General features: G+C 38.8%; 2 protein-coding genes across 4 annotated transcripts in view; both read right to left on the bottom strand.

The window, feature by feature from the left end:
• Window positions 1-587, bottom strand: part of CFAP99 (cilia and flagella associated protein 99) — a 33249-nt gene extending 32662 nt beyond the window's left edge. For both annotated transcript variants that reach the window (XM_081947299.1, XM_081947300.1), the window contains exon 1: window positions 377-587. The gene's annotated coding sequence lies outside the window, so the exon portion shown is untranslated. The remainder of the gene's footprint in view (window positions 1-376) is intronic.
• Window positions 588-6855: 6268 nt separating this feature from the next.
• SCEL (sciellin) overlaps window positions 6856-21148 on the bottom strand; it is a 40451-nt gene continuing 26158 nt past the window's right edge. For both annotated transcript variants that reach the window (XM_081948946.1, XM_081948947.1), the window contains 6 exons: window positions 18296-18355; window positions 15513-15575; window positions 14242-14289; window positions 11924-12032; window positions 10684-10786; window positions 6856-8398 (listed from right to left, as the gene is read on the bottom strand). In XM_081948946.1, the coding sequence (XP_081805072.1) occupies window positions 8382-8398; window positions 10684-10786; window positions 11924-12032; window positions 14242-14289; window positions 15513-15575; window positions 18296-18355 (400 nt within the window). In that variant the 3' untranslated portion in view covers window positions 6856-8381. The remainder of the gene's footprint in view (window positions 8399-10683; window positions 10787-11923; window positions 12033-14241; window positions 14290-15512; window positions 15576-18295; window positions 18356-21148) is intronic.

Here is a 21148-nt window from a genome sequence, read left to right as displayed (position 1 = left end):
TTTGTACCGATGCAGATTCAGATACCTTTATTCTGTGTAGACAGATATGGGCTGTGATTCGACCAAGGTGACAATAGCAGCAAAATCAAATGCTGATTTTGCACCACAGCAGCACCAAAACTTTTTAAAGTTCCGCCACTGTGCCCCAATCGGCACCATCTGTAGCAAACTGTAATATCGTGGATGCCAAGCACAAACCATGCAAATCATAAAAGGATTTGCACCTCGGGTTCATGGGTATCACGGCCGGGGTCAAAACCGGACGGGGATAGAGCGATGCATGCAGACTCATGCTTGTATCCACAGAACACATTAAAAAAATTAATTTACCAATTACTATACAGAGATTTAAGCTTTAAATCCGAACGTCTCTTACGTTTTACAAGTTGTAATCAAAGGCGTCTCACAGAGTTGTTTTCAACGGACCCGTCCCGTTTTCAAGGTACACTGAGGCGAATTATTCACTTTGTTTCCTACTCTCCCTCTCGACATTTGCTTCTCAAGGCTGCGAAACGGCCACTCAAGGCCGGGACGGAGGCCCCGTCGAGCCCCGCTTTGGCGCGCGGGCTCCAGCTTCTGGCCTCGCCACCCGGCCGTTGAGCCGGCGTAGAAGAGCGCGAGCCGCCGCTTGTCCGTCGCCTAGCAACCCTTGAGACGCTTTCGGTGTCGCTTAGCAACCCTTGAAACAGCGAGGCAGCTGCAAAAACCGGGACGGGTTATATTATAGCAAGCCGGACGGGCTCGTTTTCTGTAAAAGCATCGCCCGTCCGAAGTTGAAGGGACGGATGAGGACAAGATTCTTTCAATAACTTTTAGGGACGTCCTCCCGAAGCAGGCTTAGAGGATCCAAAGTTAATATTAGCGAATTGACTTCACGCATGACTTTAAATCCTCAGTTTGCTTCTCCACTGAATAAGGCAATAAGCAGGGATGATCCCATGCAATTTTCTCTTTGGACCTGTGTCAGATGTCTTCTTTTAGACTAAGGGTCACCAACCTTTCGGACCACAGGCCCCACTAAATTCATAATTTTAAATCCACTAATATGATTTCTTTTTTTTAAAAATAGTATTTAGTGCAATGTAAAAAATGCAAATAATTTTTCTGCGGACCACCAAAATTTCTTGCAGACCATTAGTGGTCCATGGATTGGTGACCGCTGTTTTAGACTACGTTCTTTGTAAAAGCCTTGATGGGCTTTCAAATTCATTGTCATCCTGAAAGAGATAAATACACTAACATTTTAAGACTGCAAGCTTTTGAAACGTTTCGTCTAAAGAAGAGTTTGGTCCCTGGAAATGAATCAAACTGGAATATTAACCTTAGAGGAAGTGCTCAGTTTAGATTTGCTTCTTCCTACTGAACTTTTGAACTGAATGGAGGCCTTTGAACTCTGGCGCTGGAGAAGACTCCTGCGAGTCCCTTGGAATGCAAGGCTATCAAACTGGTCAGTTCTAGAGGAGATCAACCCTGACTGCTCTTTAGAAGGCCAGATCCTGAAGATGAAACTCAAATACTTTGGCCACCTAATGAGAAGGAAGGGCTCACTGGAGAAGAGCCTAATGCTGGGAACGATGGAGGGCAAAAGAAGAAAGGGATGACAGAGAATGAGGTGTTTGGATGGAGTTAACGAAGCAGTTGGCTTCAGTGAGCTTAAATAGACTCTGGGGGATGGTAAAGGACAGGACGGCCTGGAGGAACGTTGTCCGTGGGGTCACGATGGGTTGGACATGACTTCACAACTAACAACAACTGAACTCCTAATGTGTTGTGCTAAGATTTATGTAACACATATACATACAGCAGCAGTATATCAGAATATTGATATTTAATCAAACTGATGTCCCTTTCTAAGTCAGCATTTCCAACAAACTTTGTCATCACTTCTTGATCTGAAGATATTTAAATAAAACCATTATCCCTCAATTTAGGAGGGCCCTAATTTGGCATGGTTCAATGTAGTCTCATCAACAAGGTCATCCAATACACTTCTTTCAAACAACAATAAGAATAAGAATAATCATCATCTTCATCTTTGGAGAAGATGAAGCATTTTGTTGGATCATTCTATCATGAAAAGGTCCTTGCTTTCTTTTCCCCCGTTTCCCCCCCAAAACAAAGAATACAAGTTTAATGAAGAATTATATATATTTATTGAAGAATACAAAAAATTAAAATCCTGTATGAGAAAGCTACATGAACAAAGTTATAATTGCATTTGATGAAGAAATGTTTATGTATTAAGTATTCTAAAATAACTTAGAACTTTGTGATGCAACTTTACACCATTCAAAGGAAATAGTATTTTTTTTTAATGCTGTAGAGCCACCTTGTGGTCAGAGAATGAGAAAAATGCAATTTTGAAAACTCTGGAAGTTTGATGTATTCATGTCTTATGACAAAACTAGTTTAGTCTAAAATGAAAACTAATATTGTGATCAAAACAAGAAGGTGAGTAATGTGGTTAAGTGAATAATATGGTTGTTACGTGAATCCGGTTTCCCATTGACATTAGTGGTCAGAATATTGCAAATGGAGATCACATGTCCCTGGGACACTGAAACTGTATAAATATGAGTCAATTGCTAAGTATCTAAATATTGATCATGTGGCCATGATGCTGTAACAATTGTAAGTGTGAAAAACAGTCATAAATCACTTTTTTCAATGCAGTACCGTTGAAATGATACTAAATCAACTGTTATAAGTCAAGGATTTGCTCTAAAATTATTATTATTATATTTAATATTGTAATTAATTTCATACTTAATATTATAATAACATAATATTATGATGGAATTAGGAATTCTATTCCTAAGAGTTCCATAAAGGGGGTGTGCATAAGCACACCAGCGTGCTTACCATCCCTGTCCCATTTATTTGCCCTCAGTTCATGTCCATGTTTATACTTATACCTTTATCTTGTACATGTTTGACAAACTAAATAAATAAAGTAAAATAAATCCTTACTAAGTATACTAAGAATACTAACTAAAATTTAATTGTACTTCGAATTGGAATTCAGCATTCAATATAATGGGCCTCCTAGTTATGCCTTGGACTATACTATATAACGAATTCCAATTCAGTTTTGAATCCTGGGTACCAAGTGTGTTTTCCTAATCCCTTATACCTAAAATAAATAGAAAATAGCTATTATTCCACAAAAAGCTTGCTTCTGTGGACCAATATCTGTGCTTTTAATCGCCGAGTAAAAGAATAGTAAACAGCAATATTTGATTTAGATGGCATCAAGAGGTTGCTTACACCCAGCAGATGCAGTTTGCTTTATCAAGACGTCCGTCTCAAAACTGAAACTCAGTCACTATGGTGGTTCCTGGCTTTGTGGACCAAGGGGAGGAGAGGGGATGGAGCCCATGACTTCTGTAGCCAGGTTCCGAATGGCTCAATGCCAGTTTAAAATTATGAATTAGACCATCTCCTGAGACAAGGTAATGATCCCGGAAACAATTAGTTTTTCTGGTTCTCCTGACCAGGGAGAACATGATTACATATCTCTTTTTCAAATTTGATGTTTGTCTGAAAAGGAAAGCTTAGTGGCTGAATAGTATTTTGGTGTTCTCTATAACAGGCTTCCTAGTAATTTGAAGGTAGGCCTTGCACTGCCTCTTCAGAGGTACAGCAGATCTTGAAAATAACTGGATTTCCTGACTCTCAAGCGCAAGGAACACGTGATTTTGTGACTTTTTCAAATTTTATGTTTGCCTGAAAATGGAAGCTTAATGAATAAATGGATATTCAGCATGGTTTCAAAGGCCCTCCTAACTGAAAAGTATGCCTTGTGTTAGATACTTATTCTAACTACTGTGGTTTCCACCAAGGTCCTCAGTTCCGGCGGGAACAGAAGTTTAATCCTATTGGTCGAAGGGTCTGACAGCTCCCTATAAAAGGACTGCTGTCAGACTCAACCTTCGCTGGATTGTTCTCACTTGTTGTACTTAATAAAGAGCTGTTGTTACCGTTAAGCCTGTATATGCCTATCCATTACCCAATCTAACACTAGCAACGAAGGTGGGATTAGAAGGCAACTAGGCAAACCAAAAAGAGCGTAGCAATCCAGCAAGTACATCCAGCCCAGAGCTCAGCGCGGCTTCGAGCAGCCATTTTTGAGCAGCAAACTCAAAACGCCCTCTGAACACAAAATGGCCATGCACGCCCCATCAACTCCGTATGACCCCGTCACCGAGCACTGGGACTCGTACATGCTACGATTTGACTGCTTCCTCGAGGCAAACGACCTCATGAGCCTATCTGAAGGCCGCAAGAAGAACATGTTCCTCGGATACTGTGGCTGGGAAGTGTTCGAGATGGCAAAAATGGCCTCCTCTGACCCCCGGAGGTCCTCTGGAGGCCGGAAACAGCTGTTTTCCAACTTCCCATGGGCCCGGTAGGTCTGTTTTTCACCCTCCCTAGGCTCCAGAGGCTTTCTAAGAGCCTGGGGAGGGCAAAAAGCAGGCCCAACGGGTCAACCAGAAGTTCGTTTCCGAACTTCCTGACTCTCCTTTCCAGGGATAACATGATTGTGTGGTTCTTTTTCAAATTTGATGTTTGTCTGAAATGGGCAGGTTATTCGCTAAATGGGAATTTGATGTTCTCTATAATGGGCTGCCTAGCAATTGCAAGTTAGGCTTGTACTGCCTCATCAGAAGTAGAGCGGATCTTAAAGTTCAAGTCCTTGCCCAGCACACACATGTCCATCACATGATCCAACCAGGCACCATCCAACTCTGGAGATGCCTCCCAGTTACACTATCGCAGCTGCAGGGCAATATGTCCTTGACTCTCTGAGAAAGGAATGTTATTTTGACTATATATCTCCACATAATCCCCCTCCCAGTTTCCCACAGCATTAAATGTGGCAGGCCTGAAGGCCCAATGTAAAAAATGGGTTCTTAGACTGACAGAGTCATAGCATGTGAATCCTGTGTGAATGTCGATGTGTTAATCCTGAAAACACTGAGGAAGGGGAGATTTAGTTATTATATGAATGTGAGAGGGAGGGGGAAATCCTGTTAAGGTGCATTTTAATTGGAGACCAAGACACACTTTGAAACAAAAATGATTTATTGACAGATAAAGTACTGGAAGGCACTGGTTTGTAGAGGACTAGGGTTTAGTGTTTGTATTAATGTAATGCATATTAAAACACAGGTAGATTAAATGAGACCATTCATCTACATAATAAAGCCTCTACTTAACAACGGGTCTTAAAATCTGCCCTAAAATGTTAATTTTACTAACCATTTTTTGAAAACCTTTGGTTCCCAACACTAAAATGCTGGCAGCTCTCAGTTGCTGGATATCCTCCTTACAGCTGGCTTTCATCCCTTTGCAGTTTATCACTTCAGATATGGTCGTGGATCCCAAGGGCTTTACTTTAGCTGAGTCTATAGTACAGTCAGATAAATCATTTCACTAGATCTGCAATATCGTACATAAGGTTGAGATACAAATGAAATTCCTAGAAAAACTCCTACAATGGAAAACTATAAGGAATTCCACAACTGGAGAGTGAGTGAAGCAGAGGGCATGTGCCCATGTGTTTGCCTGCCACTTGTGCAAAACTATCCCCCCCCCCGGTCGGTTCTCAAACCTGGAAAGGTTGGGGAACTCTGCCTTAAAGGATAAAAAGTTAAAAATCTCTTCCAAAAGAAACTCAATTCATGATGGGAATGCACCCGTTGTCTTATTGGCAACAATATATATAGACTGTGTGTATGTGTGTATATATATATGTATATGTATTTGTGTTACAACCCCTGGTATGCCCAAATATGGGAGGGAGCTCACTACTCCCTCTTTCTGTCCTTCGGCTCATTACAGAAGACCATCCAGGCAGAAAACCATATTTTTATTTTTAATGTTGCCTTTTTAAATTTGTGTTGTATTTGTGCTGATAAATACATAAAGGGAGACTAGTATAGATCTATTTCAAGCTATTTAGCTCTCATCAGCTAGCCATACCCTTACTGATTCGAATCCCAGTAACACAAATACATATATATACATGTATGTATGTATGTATACATACATACATACATACATACATACATACATACATACATACATACATACATACTACCGGTTTGCTTGTGCATGCTCGTGCGACACTTCTGAGTATTTGCGGAAGCATCCGAGAAGATGGATGGAGCCTCCCGCCGCCGCCACTACCGATTCACCCAATTTGGGGTGAACCGGCGGAAACCCACCTCTGCTCTGCTTGCACAAGGGGATGCACATGCATGCTCATGTGCCACTTCTGCGGCCTGGTTTTGAACAGCTCAAGGCCAGTAGTGGCCACAGACCAGGGGTTGAAGTCTCCTGTCCTATAGAGTTCCCCAACCTTTCCGGCTTTGCAGACTAAGAGTGGGAAGAGGGGATGCTTCCCCACAAATGGTGAGTAAGCACACATGCACATACTTGCCCATTGCTCACAGAAATGGGGATCACATGCACTCACCCATCACGTCTGTAGGCTAGTTCCAAACGGTTCAAGGCCCGGTAGTGGGTTGCGGCCCTGGGGTTGGGGACCCCCCTGTGCTATACATTTTTGTAATGCAGTAAGGTTACTGGATATATTCTTGAAACCATGATTAGTTTTATTTTGTGTAGTGTCAGGTTTCCTTATATTTTATCTATGATTTAGTGCAATTTCAAATAAATGTTTATCAGTTTCATCTTAACCTACAAATTGAGTTGATAAAAATAGAACTGCAAGTTTTGAAACTATTTCCAGTACCTGAGTCTTATGCTGAAAGAGAAGGTTGGCAGGAATCATGTAAGTTTAAGGCTTGTTCATGTTACAAAAACATTCAGATTACCATAACACATGAATGCAACCACTATTTTTTTTCCACTTTAATTTTAAAATATTTCTCCATATCAAGGTAAATTCTTTACAATACTGTTCATGTAGGTTCAAAAGAGAAAAGAAAAATAGGTATCCATATTTATAGTAAACTATGCAGACTGTGTCTAATATAATTCCATAATATTATGTGCTATAATATATGCCTTATATTATTTAATAGTTTATTTTGAATTATTTGAAAATGTATTATTGATAAGTACAAGTACTTTTCAATCATAAGAGTTGATGTTTGACTGCAGATCATATGAGGATGTACCTATTTTCCCATATCTGTTTTTAAATGATTGCATCAGAATGCTAACAACCTGACTTGGCCTTTTCAAATGACCATAATATAACTAAAATAGGAGTAGAAGAACATATTTCGCAATACCATTTTCAATGGAGTGACTAAAGCAACTAAAAAATTAGGTGGTTTACACCTCTGTACATGCACCAATAGCAGATAAATATATATAAAGGCCGGGCTTGGATCCACAGTTGTACCTACAATTTTGGCCTTTTGATATTTCTTTGTAGCTGACCCTGCTATATTGACTTTAATTTTAGACAGGGGCAATCTCTATAAAGAAAATTTAGTAAAATGTTTAAAAGCAAGCAGAACAGACAGAAGATGAATTTTCTTGCAAGCAATAACAGTGTTGGAAGATACTTTGGAGGTCTTCTAAACAAATTCCCTGCTCAAGCAGGAAACCCTATACCTTATCAGATAAATGGTTGCCCAATCTGTTCTTTATAATCTCCAGTGTTGGAGCATCCACAACTTCTGGAGACAACTGAATTGTTCTGTCAGGAAATGTCTCCTTAGTTTTAGGTTGATTCTCTCCTTGATTGTTTTCCATCCATTGCTTCTTGTCCTGCTTTCAGTTGGTTTGGAGAATAGATTGACACCCCACCCCGTCCCAATGTTCTCTTCCACAGAGCTACAGTATAAATGGAGGTGAATTGAAGCAGACTCAACATCTAGGGATCATTAATAATAGGAAAACAATTGTTCTTAAACACATGGACTCCAGTTGATTTCATCTTGCTTGTTTTCTGGCAGCTTTCGTGGTGATTTGGTTCCTCTCAAAATCAACAGTCCCAACCAAAGCTGCAAAATCTCTATCTCTTAAGAATTGCTGCAGCTAAAGAAGAAATTTCTATCTATATGATGAACACTTACATGCGAATTTTCAATGCATGAACACAAAACAGAATATGTTAAGCAGAGATGGTTATCTTCATATGCTGTATTTACAGTACAACACTTCACGTCCTTATTCAATATAATGCTACAATCGTAGACATTTCTCTTGCTAACAATGAAAGCATCTAGGAACATTCTAAATACATACGTTATTTTTCACTTAGACATAATCTTATTTTATGCTCAAACGCCGAATGTGGATTTTTAAAATATCTTATTCTAAACAAAAAAATACAACTTTCAGATACAAATGAAGATAGCTGGAATATCTGAGAATGTTTCATCAGAGTTCATTAATGATCAGTAAGTCCATCTGGCTGTAAAGGATAGAAAAAAAAACACTTAGAAACACTAATGTGAAAATTAATGGTTCCTGAGCTTAAACACATGTTGATAAAATTAAAACTTCTAAACATATTTGATACATTCCCATTAAGTACTTCAGTAAGTGCTGATAACTTTAAAATTAGCATATGACTCCAAGATTTGTCAGTTCACTAGGATTAATCTGGCTGGCTGGAGATGTGTATGGGTGTGTGTGTGTATGTGTGTGTGAACGTGTGTGTGTTTCCTTCTCCCTCATCATTTCTGTGTGTCCTGAAAACTACAAGCTTAGTGGTATTGACAGAGCCATTGTCCCAAATAAGTTCTTTGTGCTCATTCTTTGCTCCCTCCCATCCTGCAGACTCTATAATAATTTCAAAGAACTCTGACAAAATGTAGAGATACAATCCAAACATTTTTTAAATTTACAAGAGCCTCGGTGGTGCAGTGGTTAGAGTGCAGTGGTTACGTAGAGTGGTTACAGGCTACTTCTGCTGACTGACTGCTCACTGCAATTTGGCAGTTCAAATCTCACCAGGCTCAAGGTTGACTCTGTCACTGCGTTAAATGTTTGCTAGTAGAACTGAACTGAATAGTTACTGAAAGAGTTACTGCGCAGGTCATAAGCCTTATCTGACAATGATTTATTGCGCATGCTTAACATGTTTATTACATCACACATTCCAGAGACTTCTTTTCTTTTGTTCTTTGTCCGTCTGCCAGGAAGCTGGTAGACAAAACTGCTCTTGCCAAAATGTAACAATTAGATAGATTTCTTTATTTCTTTATTTCTTATTTTTGTATTAAAAGTTTTGTTTCTCATTAGAATATGTTTCCGGGATTTTGTTTTCATTTTTCGCACCTTAAAGAAAATGCTGTTTGGAAAAGCCGCGATCTAAGACCTCATCTAGTTCAGGGTGAAATATTTTCCCCTGACAGACTCAGCCTTCCATCCTTCCGAGGTGGGTAAAATGAGGACCCAGATTGTTGGGGGCAATAGGCTGACCGCTTAGAGAGGACTGTAAAAGCACTGTGAAGCGGTATATAAGTCTAAGTGCTATTGCTATTTATATATGCATGCAAAGAGAAAAAAAGCAGTTTTTTTGTAATCTGGGGTTTGTAATAAATACATTTAAATCAATTTATATGAACTTTAAACTAAAATCCTACTTCATTCACATTGTGCTTTTACATTTTTTAAATTTTATTTCAGTCGGGGAGGAGAGAATCTCTGACTGATGAGATGAGATCCTTTATTTCACTGTCTCTCAATCAGTGGCAATTTGGTTTTCCAAAGTGTGAACTGGAGTTGGAAAAGTGTAATTGAAAAATCGGAGGAAAATATTCATTTAGTTCCTACTCTGAATGTTAAATATTTACCCACTTTTGAATTAACAGAATCACACTTATACATTATGTTGTGGTTTCAGACTTTGAATTCCTTGCTCCCCAGTGTAAAACCATTTAATCAATGTGAAGTTTATTCTACTGTCATTCCCCTGACATTTCCAGTGTCTGCAAGCTTGCATGGCGTTTCTCCTAATATTCACATTTCGTGTCACCACTTTTCCTAGTACGTTTAATTTTTTTCAGTTATTTTTCTTGAATATATTAATTTCTACACCTAATTTCGTTAGCGTGTTATTGCTTTTTTTTCCAATTAGGAGCCACATTACATTTTTTTAAATGAACATGAGGGGAGGGGGTAAGGACATTCCCCCACTCCACCCCACATCCTGCTATACTGCCGCATATGGTGGGGGGAAGAGGCTATTCCTGGGAGGGATGAGCAAAAAATATTAGGAATGTATGTCAAGAATATATGCAGGATCACTCAAGATGTGAAGGTCAACCAACACACAAGCAGACACCTCTTTTGAGCAACGGTGATATAGAAAGATCTGGAGGTTGAAGATTATTTAGTGACAATGGCAAAGGCCTAAAAATATACTGAGTTGGAGAAGGCAATAGTAAACCACTCTTGTACTTTTTCCAAGAAAACTTCAAGCTGAGAGCTGAAGAAGCTTCTTGGATAAGAAGCGAAACATCTTCAAAGAAAAACCAGAAAGTCCAGTTGCCTCTTGAAAAAGCACCTTGTGGTTGAAAAGAGCTGACAATGAATTGATGACACATAATCAATCAGCAATTCAGTCCAGAACATTCCAGGACACATGTATGTTTAAGGAAGCCGCAGATTGGGTACATTTCTACAAAAATTCAGGAAGAACAAATATTTCCCGAATACTTCATATTGGAAGTTACTCTGAATATAGCTTACCTTTAACTTTAGAATAACACGGTGAACAGTGCACTATGTTCTTGTAAATCCAGATACTATCTCCTGCCTTCAAGTTTTCTAAAGATGCATTGCAGATTTCACACTTAAAAGACATGGAATTTAAAAAAAAATTAGTGGCAAAAGCCAGACAAAGAATAACATATCTGCCAGTCATTTTTAATACAATTGCCTCTTGCCTTTATTTCCATATAATTTTACCATGATTTAAAATATTTCAGAGAAATTCAGCATCAATACTCATTTTCTATATGAATGTGCTTAATTATTGGGCTAGCATCTACTGAACTAACACTATAATTTTTCCACATTTTGGCTACGTAACTTTACAATTATCCAGCATTCTAAAGATAAATGATAAATTAAGGAGAGATTTTATACCGAAGCTTAACATTCATCCAGGTCAGTGAGAATGCAGCTAGCAGTGATGGTCCAAAATCTCAAGTAAAGATTTCTCTTATTCCTTTGATTATTTTAACTGGGTACGCCAGAACAAACTTCAAAAAAGCACAAACCTCGTTATTGAATTTCTATGTGGTTCCATGATTAGAACCATGATTTCAGATTTGCCTAATTGCATTCAGTTTAAATATATCTTTTCTCCATGGAGCTCTCCAAAGCTGATTTAGCAAGTTTATAGAGAGCTGTAACGAATATGTCCAAACACGAAAACAACTATGTTTATTAGATTTTTATCCCATCTCACTACTTTGTATGTAACTCATGCTAGCAAATACATATAATACTCTTTCCTGTTCCTATTTTCCCCAACAACAACCCTGTAAGGTGGGTTCGGCTAAGAGAGTGACTTGCCCAAAGTCACCCAGCTGGTGCTAGGGACTAGAACTAACTCTTCTGGTTTCTAACCTGATGCCTTAACTTCTAAACCGAACTGGCTGGCTTACTGTGCTTCCAGCAATCACTCAAAAAACTCATCTCTTTCACAATCTGAAATATTAATACAATCAGGATTTTATCACCATGTTCTAGAACTTTATAATTCATGGCTCTTGAAGCCTTGAATAATGTCACACCGCAGTACAAGAAAGCTTGGACCAAACGGGAGGAGACCACATTTTCATGATTAGCATGAATTTCTAGGCCAGCATCTTAACCACTATACCAAAATGTGTGTCTATGAACATCTATGTATGCATATCTATATACATTTGTATGTGTACATTGGCCTATTTTAGGACAGTCAATGTAACGACATTCTTACCTTGAAACAAGTTGCATGACAGCAAATATTTAGAGCTTCGAGAATCATTTTAGTATCCGTGCCCAATGGCTTCCGGCAATAGGTACACAATTCTTTGTCAATAATAGCCCTTTGTAAAAAGAAAAAAAAGGTATAGATTTCTCATAATTATTGGAAGAACTAGTGCACACAGCCACCACTGATGTCCTAAAGTATTAGCATCCTCAGAGACTCACCCTTGCTCTGATTTCACTAATTATGTGGATAGTAAATGTTCTGAAGAGGAAATTCAGGCTAATCCAGATAGTTGAAAACAAAGCTATTCATATTTTAGCCTTGATAAGATAAGGTTGCAACTTCTAGTGTCATGGATCGATACAATATTTAACACATCCTGCTTGTGTCAGAATGCACTTTTTCTTCAAGTTCAGCTCAGCTCTTGATCACATACGTAGTTTTTTTTTTTTTAAACAACAGTGGTTTTGCTTCTGCCTCCTTCTGGGATGTTTTCAATTATCCCACTCAAGACAACCATGTCTAATACTGTTTCTCCAAAAATCAGACAGGGTCTTATTTTCTTTGCCCCCCCCCCCCCGAAATAAGCACTTGGCCTTATTTTCAGGGAGGTCTTACTATTTTTGAGGTGCAGGAGATGGTGAGCGTGGTCACCTTATGGCTGCTGCTGTGTTGCAATATTTTTGGGGAGGGCTTATTTTAGCCCATGTGCTCAAAAACCTGATTGGGCTTATTATTCAGGGAGGCATTATTTTCAGGGAAACAGGGTAGTTGGGGAGATCTCTGGAGAGAATGGTGGACTTAGGAAACTTTGCTTTTAGAGGAACCAAGAATTCCAGTAGAAAGTGGTGTCAGTGAAGCAACCAGCTCCCTGAATCCCTCTCCGAAGATGGACTTGAGATTGCCCAGAGGACCCCTTACACATGTTCCCTTGATGAGAAGGTAAACTAGCAGCATTCAGCATGTTTTATAGCTCTGGGATTCAGGAGAGAAACTTTTCTCAAGCTATGGCCAGAGCCTTTCATAAGGATACTGAGTTCACCCCACCTCTCCTTTTAATCACTTATATTGGAAATGGCTTGTTAATAGCTTTTGGAACATTAAGAACTTCCAGAAGGACAGGTTTTATTAAACTGGGTGTTTTTCCTCCAACCTGCAGCAAAAAAAGATTTATGTAAGTTTAAAACTTGAACACTTTTTAAAAATTTGCAGTGAAAGGATGATTGGAATGCTAATTATGGAAAGTTTGCAAATGGACTAAAAGATAAGATTGACTGGAAACAAAACTTTCAAAAAGTTACAAGAATATTTGCTGCTCTTTGTTTAAAATCCTATTAAAATATATATGGAGGTCTGACTTTAAGTGTAAGAAATCTCTTCCTCAGAAATGCCCTGTATCAGAGAAAAAGCTGATAAAATGTGGACCTTAGTTGCTAAGGGGAACCAGAAAGAATTAAAGATTATAATTAAAGGAAAAGACCCACTAATACAGAATGGGGCAAAATATTTTAATTCTGGAGCAATTCAAGAATGCTTGGCAACAATATTGGTGCCGATGGCTGCCTTGGTGAAATGCAATTTTGATGTTTTTTAAAAATTATTATTTTTTGTGACTCACTGCAAATTTCATATGCTGTACAAAGGATGAGATTTTGAACATCGGACAGAGAATTTTAAATATCAACCAGCTTTCTGGGATTATTCCTCCCATCTTTACAAGTGTGGAGGACATTCTGATTGTGGGAATGGTGTCTCTCTTTCAGCACAGAGCAGAAGAAACGAAAGAGAAAGAGGGGAACAAGAGGGAGGGGCCAGTGAGGAAGGGTAGGAAAATCTCCTTTCCCATTGCTCCATTTAACTAATCTTCACTCACTCATAAATAAGATGGATGAACCGCTCCTTTTAAATAGAAATAACCAGGGGTGGGCTGCTGGAGGGGGTTGCAGGGGTTCGGGAGAACCTCTAGCTAAGATTCTGTGCAGTTTGGAGAACCCCCAAAGGAGCTATTTTGCCAAAATCAGAAGCAAATGCCATGTTATTCCCTTTCAATTTCTATTAAGACATTCTATCAATAGTGCAACTTTGCAGGAATAAGAAAATACTTTTAGAGCCAATCATTGCTCCTGGCATAAACTCCAAATTGTATCGTTGTAATACAAAATGCCTCTGGGATCTGGACTCACTTTTGCACTTCCTTATGGTCTTAAGTTGAGGACTACCTATATTTGGTTTCACATTTAGTATTTTCCTGCTCAAGTTATACCATATTTGTGTCTAACCACAGCAATTAAATTAAAAGTCACAAACTGAAAGTACAGACTTACCTTTGATTGTTTTTATCTTGGACTTCAATGAAACTGTCCAGGTCAGAGCTGATTTAGGAACAAAATAAGATAAGTACAAGGGACTGCAAAGATTCCAATAATTATTGAGCAGAAGGTTTTCCTTTATTTTAATGTATTTGTTTTAATATTATTATTTTTTATATTAGTATCATTTTAGTATTGCTCAACATGAACATTGTTTTTGGTGAAAGGATGGAATATAAATTTAACAATTTATCGTAAATGTGCATCATAGTAACAATGTTTGCAAGTGTATGTATGTGTGTGTATGTGTGTGTGTGTATATACACACACACATACATATACACACACATACACATACATACATACACCATACATACATACATACATACATACATACATACATACATACATACTGTATATATTCAGTGAATCCTTATTGGATTTCAGTATAATTAACTCTGGATGCAATAGATCTTTTACAATGATTTGTAGTACTTGCATAATGAAGTAATTATGCAAATAAAATAATTTGTGATCTTTGTGATGCTATGACATAAGTCCAATAGTTTAATCATTTACTTTCTTATAACTAGATCAGTGCCCCCCCCCACCTTTAGAGCACCAGGGACCGGTTCTATGGATAGACGTTTTTCCATGGACCGGAGGGGGCATGGTTTCACATGGTGCCTGTATCCTGCAGATGGGGCTTCGCTTGTTTGCGCTGCCCAGTTTCTGGCATGCCCTAGCCCAGTGCCAGTCCACAGGTGGGGGGGGTTAGGGACCCCTGTACTAGATCCTAAGAGATTCTAGGTTGTAGCTATCCTGAAACTCTTTCCCATTCCCCCATCCAGCTCAGGACTCTACAGTCTCTTCATCTGGGCAAGCTCTGTGTTGCCAAAACTCTCCCCCCATTGCTTCTCCAGGTGCACTTTTGATCACAGATGCAAATGGTACAATGTTGTTTTTTGACTATTTACAGTCCTTCACACAATAAAATCATGTAAATGATGCAAAACACACCGATGATACATTTTCATATTTAAAAGATTAGTGAACGTTTCATTGATTTTTACTCCTAATTAGTCCTTTAAAGCAAGGTTTCATTTATATATACTAACAATTCAGTAAGAAACTATAGCGTTGGTCAGTTTACGAAAGAATGCCTGATAAAACAACTATCACTGATATTTGATTCATACTATTTTGAAAGAACGAGATAATTTTTCAAAACTAGATTCCTTAATATAATGTAGATGCCTAATTCAACTGTACAATTTAAAACTTACCATCTGCCTTTCTGGTTTGATATACGATTCACTTCAATGAGATCATCCACATCCTGATATCCTCTAAAATGAAAGAAAAACCAAGGTCATTTATTCTTCATAATATCTGAATTTTGTCTAATACAGAGATAAAACAGTAGGAGGAAGTACTACTGATGTGTCACGCATTGGCCACGCCCACACCTGGTTTAGCGAAAAGGGAAATGTCATGATACATCATGTGACAATGCCGTGATGACGCAAGTTTGACACCCCTGCTCTAAAGCTTATGGTTTGATCTTACCACATGAGAGCAACTTTGCAAGATTAAGCAAGTGTTTAGGTTTGTGAGTAATGTACCCACTGATGATTATTAGTAGAAAATGCTGCTAGAGGTGAAAAATAACAGGGAGTTTTCATATTGATGTGGTATGAAATATTGTTGCTGATAAAAAATATATATAATAATGCATTGTTGCATAATTCATGCTTTGGGAATTTAGCAGAGCCAGAAAACTTCCTATCATTGTGGTATTCTATGTTTTTCCCCCTAGATACTGAACTGGAGCAGAAACGGAGACTTAACCATGATTAGTTTCATCTTTGACTTTAGAAAAAGTGTCCAGGTTATGCTTCTTTCGAAATGAAAGTAGACAGGTAATTTAATTGAAATATTGTACATTTCAATTAAATATTTCATTGCTTTTAATACATCAGTAACAATATTGAATTTATCTGCATTGTCAGCATAGTTTGAATCCAAGTATCAAGAAAAAAAATGTTTCTTTGACTTGACACGTTTCAGAAAATATTCCTTGTTTCAATAGCACTGTATAAAGAGAAGTAATAAAGATCAAAAATCACTTACAACATGAACAAATTATAATATAGATTAAAAGGGGGGCCATGTCTCCTTATTTATATTCAAAATAATTAGGTAAAAATCTAAAAAGGATTAACCTTATGATACAGATAAAATCAAATAATTTGACAGAGATTAGAAACATTTTGATCTTTATTTGTAGAAATCAAATGTCAAAAACAAGTATACTGCTAGAGCATATATTGTTTCATATACAGTATACACATGCGGGCACACACAGACACACTTTTACATTCTTGGTGTGCATTTGAGTTAGTGTTGACTACTGACAACTGCCTGGCCAGGTCCCTGCAGCTTATTTGGCAAGAATTCAGTAGTTCACCCTGGCCGCTTTCCTAAGGTTGAAAAAGTGATTGGCCCACAGTCATCCAGCTGACTCATGGTCTCCTGTTTCTAGCCTGGGGCTTTAATCACTATACCAAATTGTAGGCAGGAGGATGAGAATGGAAATCAGAAAGTCCAGAACCAAAGAGTTTAACCTTTTGAGTCAAATGAGCTTAGGAATCATAGAATCATAGGGCTGGAAGCGACCTTAGGGGCCTTCTAATCCATCCTCTGCCTAAGTAGGAGTCCTTATAGCAATAACACAGACTTCACAGTGCTTTACAGCCCTCTCTAAGTGGTTTTCAGAATCAGCATATTTCCCCCCAACAATCTTGGTTCTCATTTTACTGACTTTGGAAGGATGGAAGGTTGAGTCAACCTTGACCCGATGAGACGTGAACTGCCAAACTGCTGGCAGTCAGCAGAATTAGCCTGCAATACTGCATTCTAACCACTGCACCACCATGGCTCTTATATCATCCTGGATAAATGAATGTTCAATCTTTTCATGAAAACCTCCAGCTATGGAGCACCCCAAAACTTCAGAAGGCAAGCTATTATTGAGCTTCCACCCAATGCATCTTGTTCTACCCTCAGGTACTTTAGAGAGTACGTCAACTCTCTCTTCTCTGTGATAGGGTAGGAGATGACCCATCTGAGCCTGAGGGTGGCTCCAATGCATTTTCAGTTTGGAGTTCCTATGCCCCCATCAGAGTTCAGCCCTTCCTTGAAGTCCACTGACTCTTATTTGATGCCAATATGGCATGACCAGTAGTAGATTGGATTCTTGTGTATAAGTTGCATGGCATAAACTCCTAGTGGCTTTGAACTCTATCCTGGCTTCTAATTTTCTATGCCTGACAAACAACTTCTGATAGTATTGGTAGACAGTTACCAAGTCATACTAATACTTCTCTTCATTAGGCTAGCTAGACACATCTAGTTCCCTCAAATGTTCACTGTATGATTTAACCTCCAGACTTCTTATCATCTTCATTGTTCTTCTCTGCACTATTTCTAGGGTCTCTGCATCTTTTTAGTATCATGATGATCAGAACAAGATATGATACTTCAAGTGTGGGCTCACTACTTTAGTACAGAGGGATACTATCACTTTTTGTGATCTTGATGCTATCCTTTAGTTGATGCAGCCCAGAACTACGTTGGCTTTGTTGGCTCATACTTAAATGGTGATCCACTAGGAAACCTAAATCCCTATCACAGTCACTACTGTGAACCAGATACCACCTATTACAATCAACTAAATTCCATGCAGCAGCTGTGACCCTCAATTTCTTTTGTATGTGTTTTGAGGTCCCATGCACTTAATAAAAGTTGTAGCTTCAATCATATGGAAGCAACTGCCATCTTCACTTTTTTACTTTCCCTGCGGATGCCCACGGAAAATAAAGCTTACAGTTTCATAAGAAAGTAGAAATTGACATAACACCCACTCACCCCCACCCACCCGGCCCCCTTAGCTATCGTAAGATTCGGTAGAGTTTGGGGGAGGAGGGTGGAATAAAGAGGAACATGAAATTTTACAATTTTCCAACTAGATTCAGAGTGTAATACAGGTTTCTGGTTTGAAACTTACTCCTTTCTAAACTGGTTAGACATATGATTCACTTTGATGAGATCATTTAGGTCTTGGGATCTGTTAAGGCAAAACAAAAACAGAGGCAGTTTGCAGTTTGTATATTTTTGTGCATTTGATACCTGTGGGAAAGAGTTTTCATGTCGGATTGGTTACTTGCTTGGTCTGTTCTCTGTGCCCAAGCTTACATTAGCACATAACTTGTGGATAAAAGGAACACTGTTCTGGCACTCAGAGATTATTGTTGGATATGTGAGAAACCCTTTGAAAAGTCGTTAAAGTCCCTTAAATGGAGCCAAGGGCCACCTCATTTGTATTTGTCCATGTTTATGTGAATGCCAGGAGAAGGAGCAAGCCATTGCATGGGAGGAAGGAAAACTGCTGATTAGCTGTTGCTTAGTGTTAAGAGATGTACACCGAAAGGGGATGAAAATGAGGGACAGATTTAGGAATAGACTTAGGAATAGAGGTTGCAGCAAAAACTCATGGGATGCACAGCAGGAGAGCCACCTCAGAATGGTGAAACTGGGCTTCTGAATGGAAGGGAAGGCAGGTTACAGCCTAACCAAAAAGTTCAAAAGATCCTCAGTGCCTAATCAGCTGCTAGTAAAATATCCACTCCCCAAAGTGCTTTCTCCATAGACATTAAACATATCCACTGTTTTCCAAGATTAATTGTGCTGGTAAAATCACATCTTAGTAATATAGGTAGTCCTTGACTTGTGACCACAATAGAGGTCAAACTTTCCATTGCCAAGCAAGAGAACTAAGGTACGTTTTAGGACCTTTCTTGCCACTGTTGTTAAGTGAATCACTGCAGCTGTTAAGTTAGTAACATGATTGTTACTGGTTTCCCCACTGATTTTTTCTTATCAGAAAAAGGTGATCACGTGACCCCCTCAAGACACTGCAAATCATCATAAATACATGCCAGTTATCAAGCATTCAAATTTTGATCATGTGACCATGGGGATGTTGCAATGGTTTTAAGTGTGAAAAATAGTCATAAGCCACTTTTTCCAGTGCTGTTATAACTTTAACTAAATGAATGATTGTAAGACAAGGTCTACCTACATTAATATAGAAACTTGGCCATCAGTACCCTGGACAGTTCCTTTCTCCCAGTTTTGGCTAGTAGCAATAGCATTTAGCACTTAGACTAATATACTGCTTTATAGTGCTTTTACAGTCCTCTCTAAGCGGTTTACAGAGTTAGCATATTGCTCCCAACAATCTGGGTCCTCATTTTATCCACCTCGGAAGGATGGAAGGCTGAGTAAGCTATTCTGGACAATTAAGATGGGTGGTGAGTCATCTCAACTCAACCTGAGTTACATTTCCACCTGCTACTGTAACTCTGAATGCACACTGCAGTCTTTGGATAGTCAAGACAGCAGTGGGAAATTGTTGTATGCTGCCTATGCTGATGCTTAACAGTCTTCCTAGGCTAATTAAGGTACCGTATTTTCGGAGTATAAGACGCTCCGAAATATAAGACGCACCTAGCTGTTGGGGAGGAAAACAAAGGGGGGAAAGTCTGCCTCTGCATCCCAGAAATTTGCCTCCTTACAGCAAACAGCAAACAGTAAAGAGGATATACACTGTTTGTGGTGTTACATTTCAGACTATATTTCTACAGATACTGTTAAAATTGATGTTGCTTTCTGGAAGTATACTTTATTCTCTGCTATTTAAAAGAAGATACAATAGCACTGGGCCTCTTCAGATCAAGCATTTATTTTAAAAAGCTTCTTCTTTTTGTTAAGTTGTCCAGAACAATAATAAAGCAGTATTTAAAAAATAAGTTTAATAATTTGAACATTATATAGGTATTTATAGTTATTGACTTACTTCCTTGCAGCAAACAACAAACAGCCTGTTTCAGTTTAGTCTGATTAGAAGAAAAAAAATCTGCCCCTGCCTCCCAGCAATTTGCCTCCTTGCAGCAAACAGCAAGTTTCACTTTCAATTTCAGCAGGGCCTCCCGATGATCAGCTGTTTCAGGCTGCAGGGATTGCCATAGCCTATTGCCGCTGCAACAAGCTCTATTTTCCCATTTGCTGGAAGGAGGTAAATTGCTGGAAGTCAGAGGCCAAAGGGTGGGGACCCTTTCGCCTGTGGGCGGGTGGGTGGGCGGGCGGGGTTACATTGGGTGCATAAGACGCACCCAAATTTTCACCATCTTTTAAGGGGTGAAAAGGTGCATCTTATACTCCCCAAAATATGGTAAATGTCTCTGTGTGGTGTTATAATATGAATCTGAACTGCTTGCCCAGAAGATTTCAGTGTGTTCAATCATGATTTCATGACTAAGGACGAGTCCCAAAAAATATTTGGTCCTACACATCAAGCAGGGGAGAGACTAAATTTAGTTTTCTTTTCAAGTACAGCTATACATCTGCAGGAGATCCATGCAGCTGTTTTCAAGGAAAATCATTCCCTGATCAGATGCAAAATGATAGCTAATTAAAATCTCTGCAGGTACAGGACTAGTTAAAATAGCTCAGTCACTTGGTAGCTTCCTATACAGTACATGCTTGGGAAATCTCCCACATCATCTCTTAGCAATATAGATAGTCCTCGACTTACAACAGTTCACTTAGTGACTGTTCAAAGTTACAATAGCATTGAAAAAAGTGACATGACCATTTTTCAGACTTCTGAGCATTGCCCCATCCCCATGGGCATGTGATTTACATTCAGATGCTTGACAACTGTTACATAGTTATAACGGTTGCAGTGTTCCTGGCTTATGTGATCTGCTTTTGTGACTTTCTGAGAAGCAAAGTCAATAGGAAAATCAGATTCACTTAACAACCAGGTTGCTAATTTAACAAGTGCAGTGATTCACTT

Source organism: Natrix helvetica (genome assembly GCF_964273705.1).
Source record: "Natrix helvetica genome assembly, chromosome: 3".
In the NCBI taxonomy this organism is placed as follows: Eukaryota; Metazoa; Chordata; class Lepidosauria; order Squamata; family Natricidae; genus Natrix; species Natrix helvetica.
Note: the sequence above shows the minus strand (reverse complement) of the source record. Positions and strands in the feature narration are given on the sequence as shown.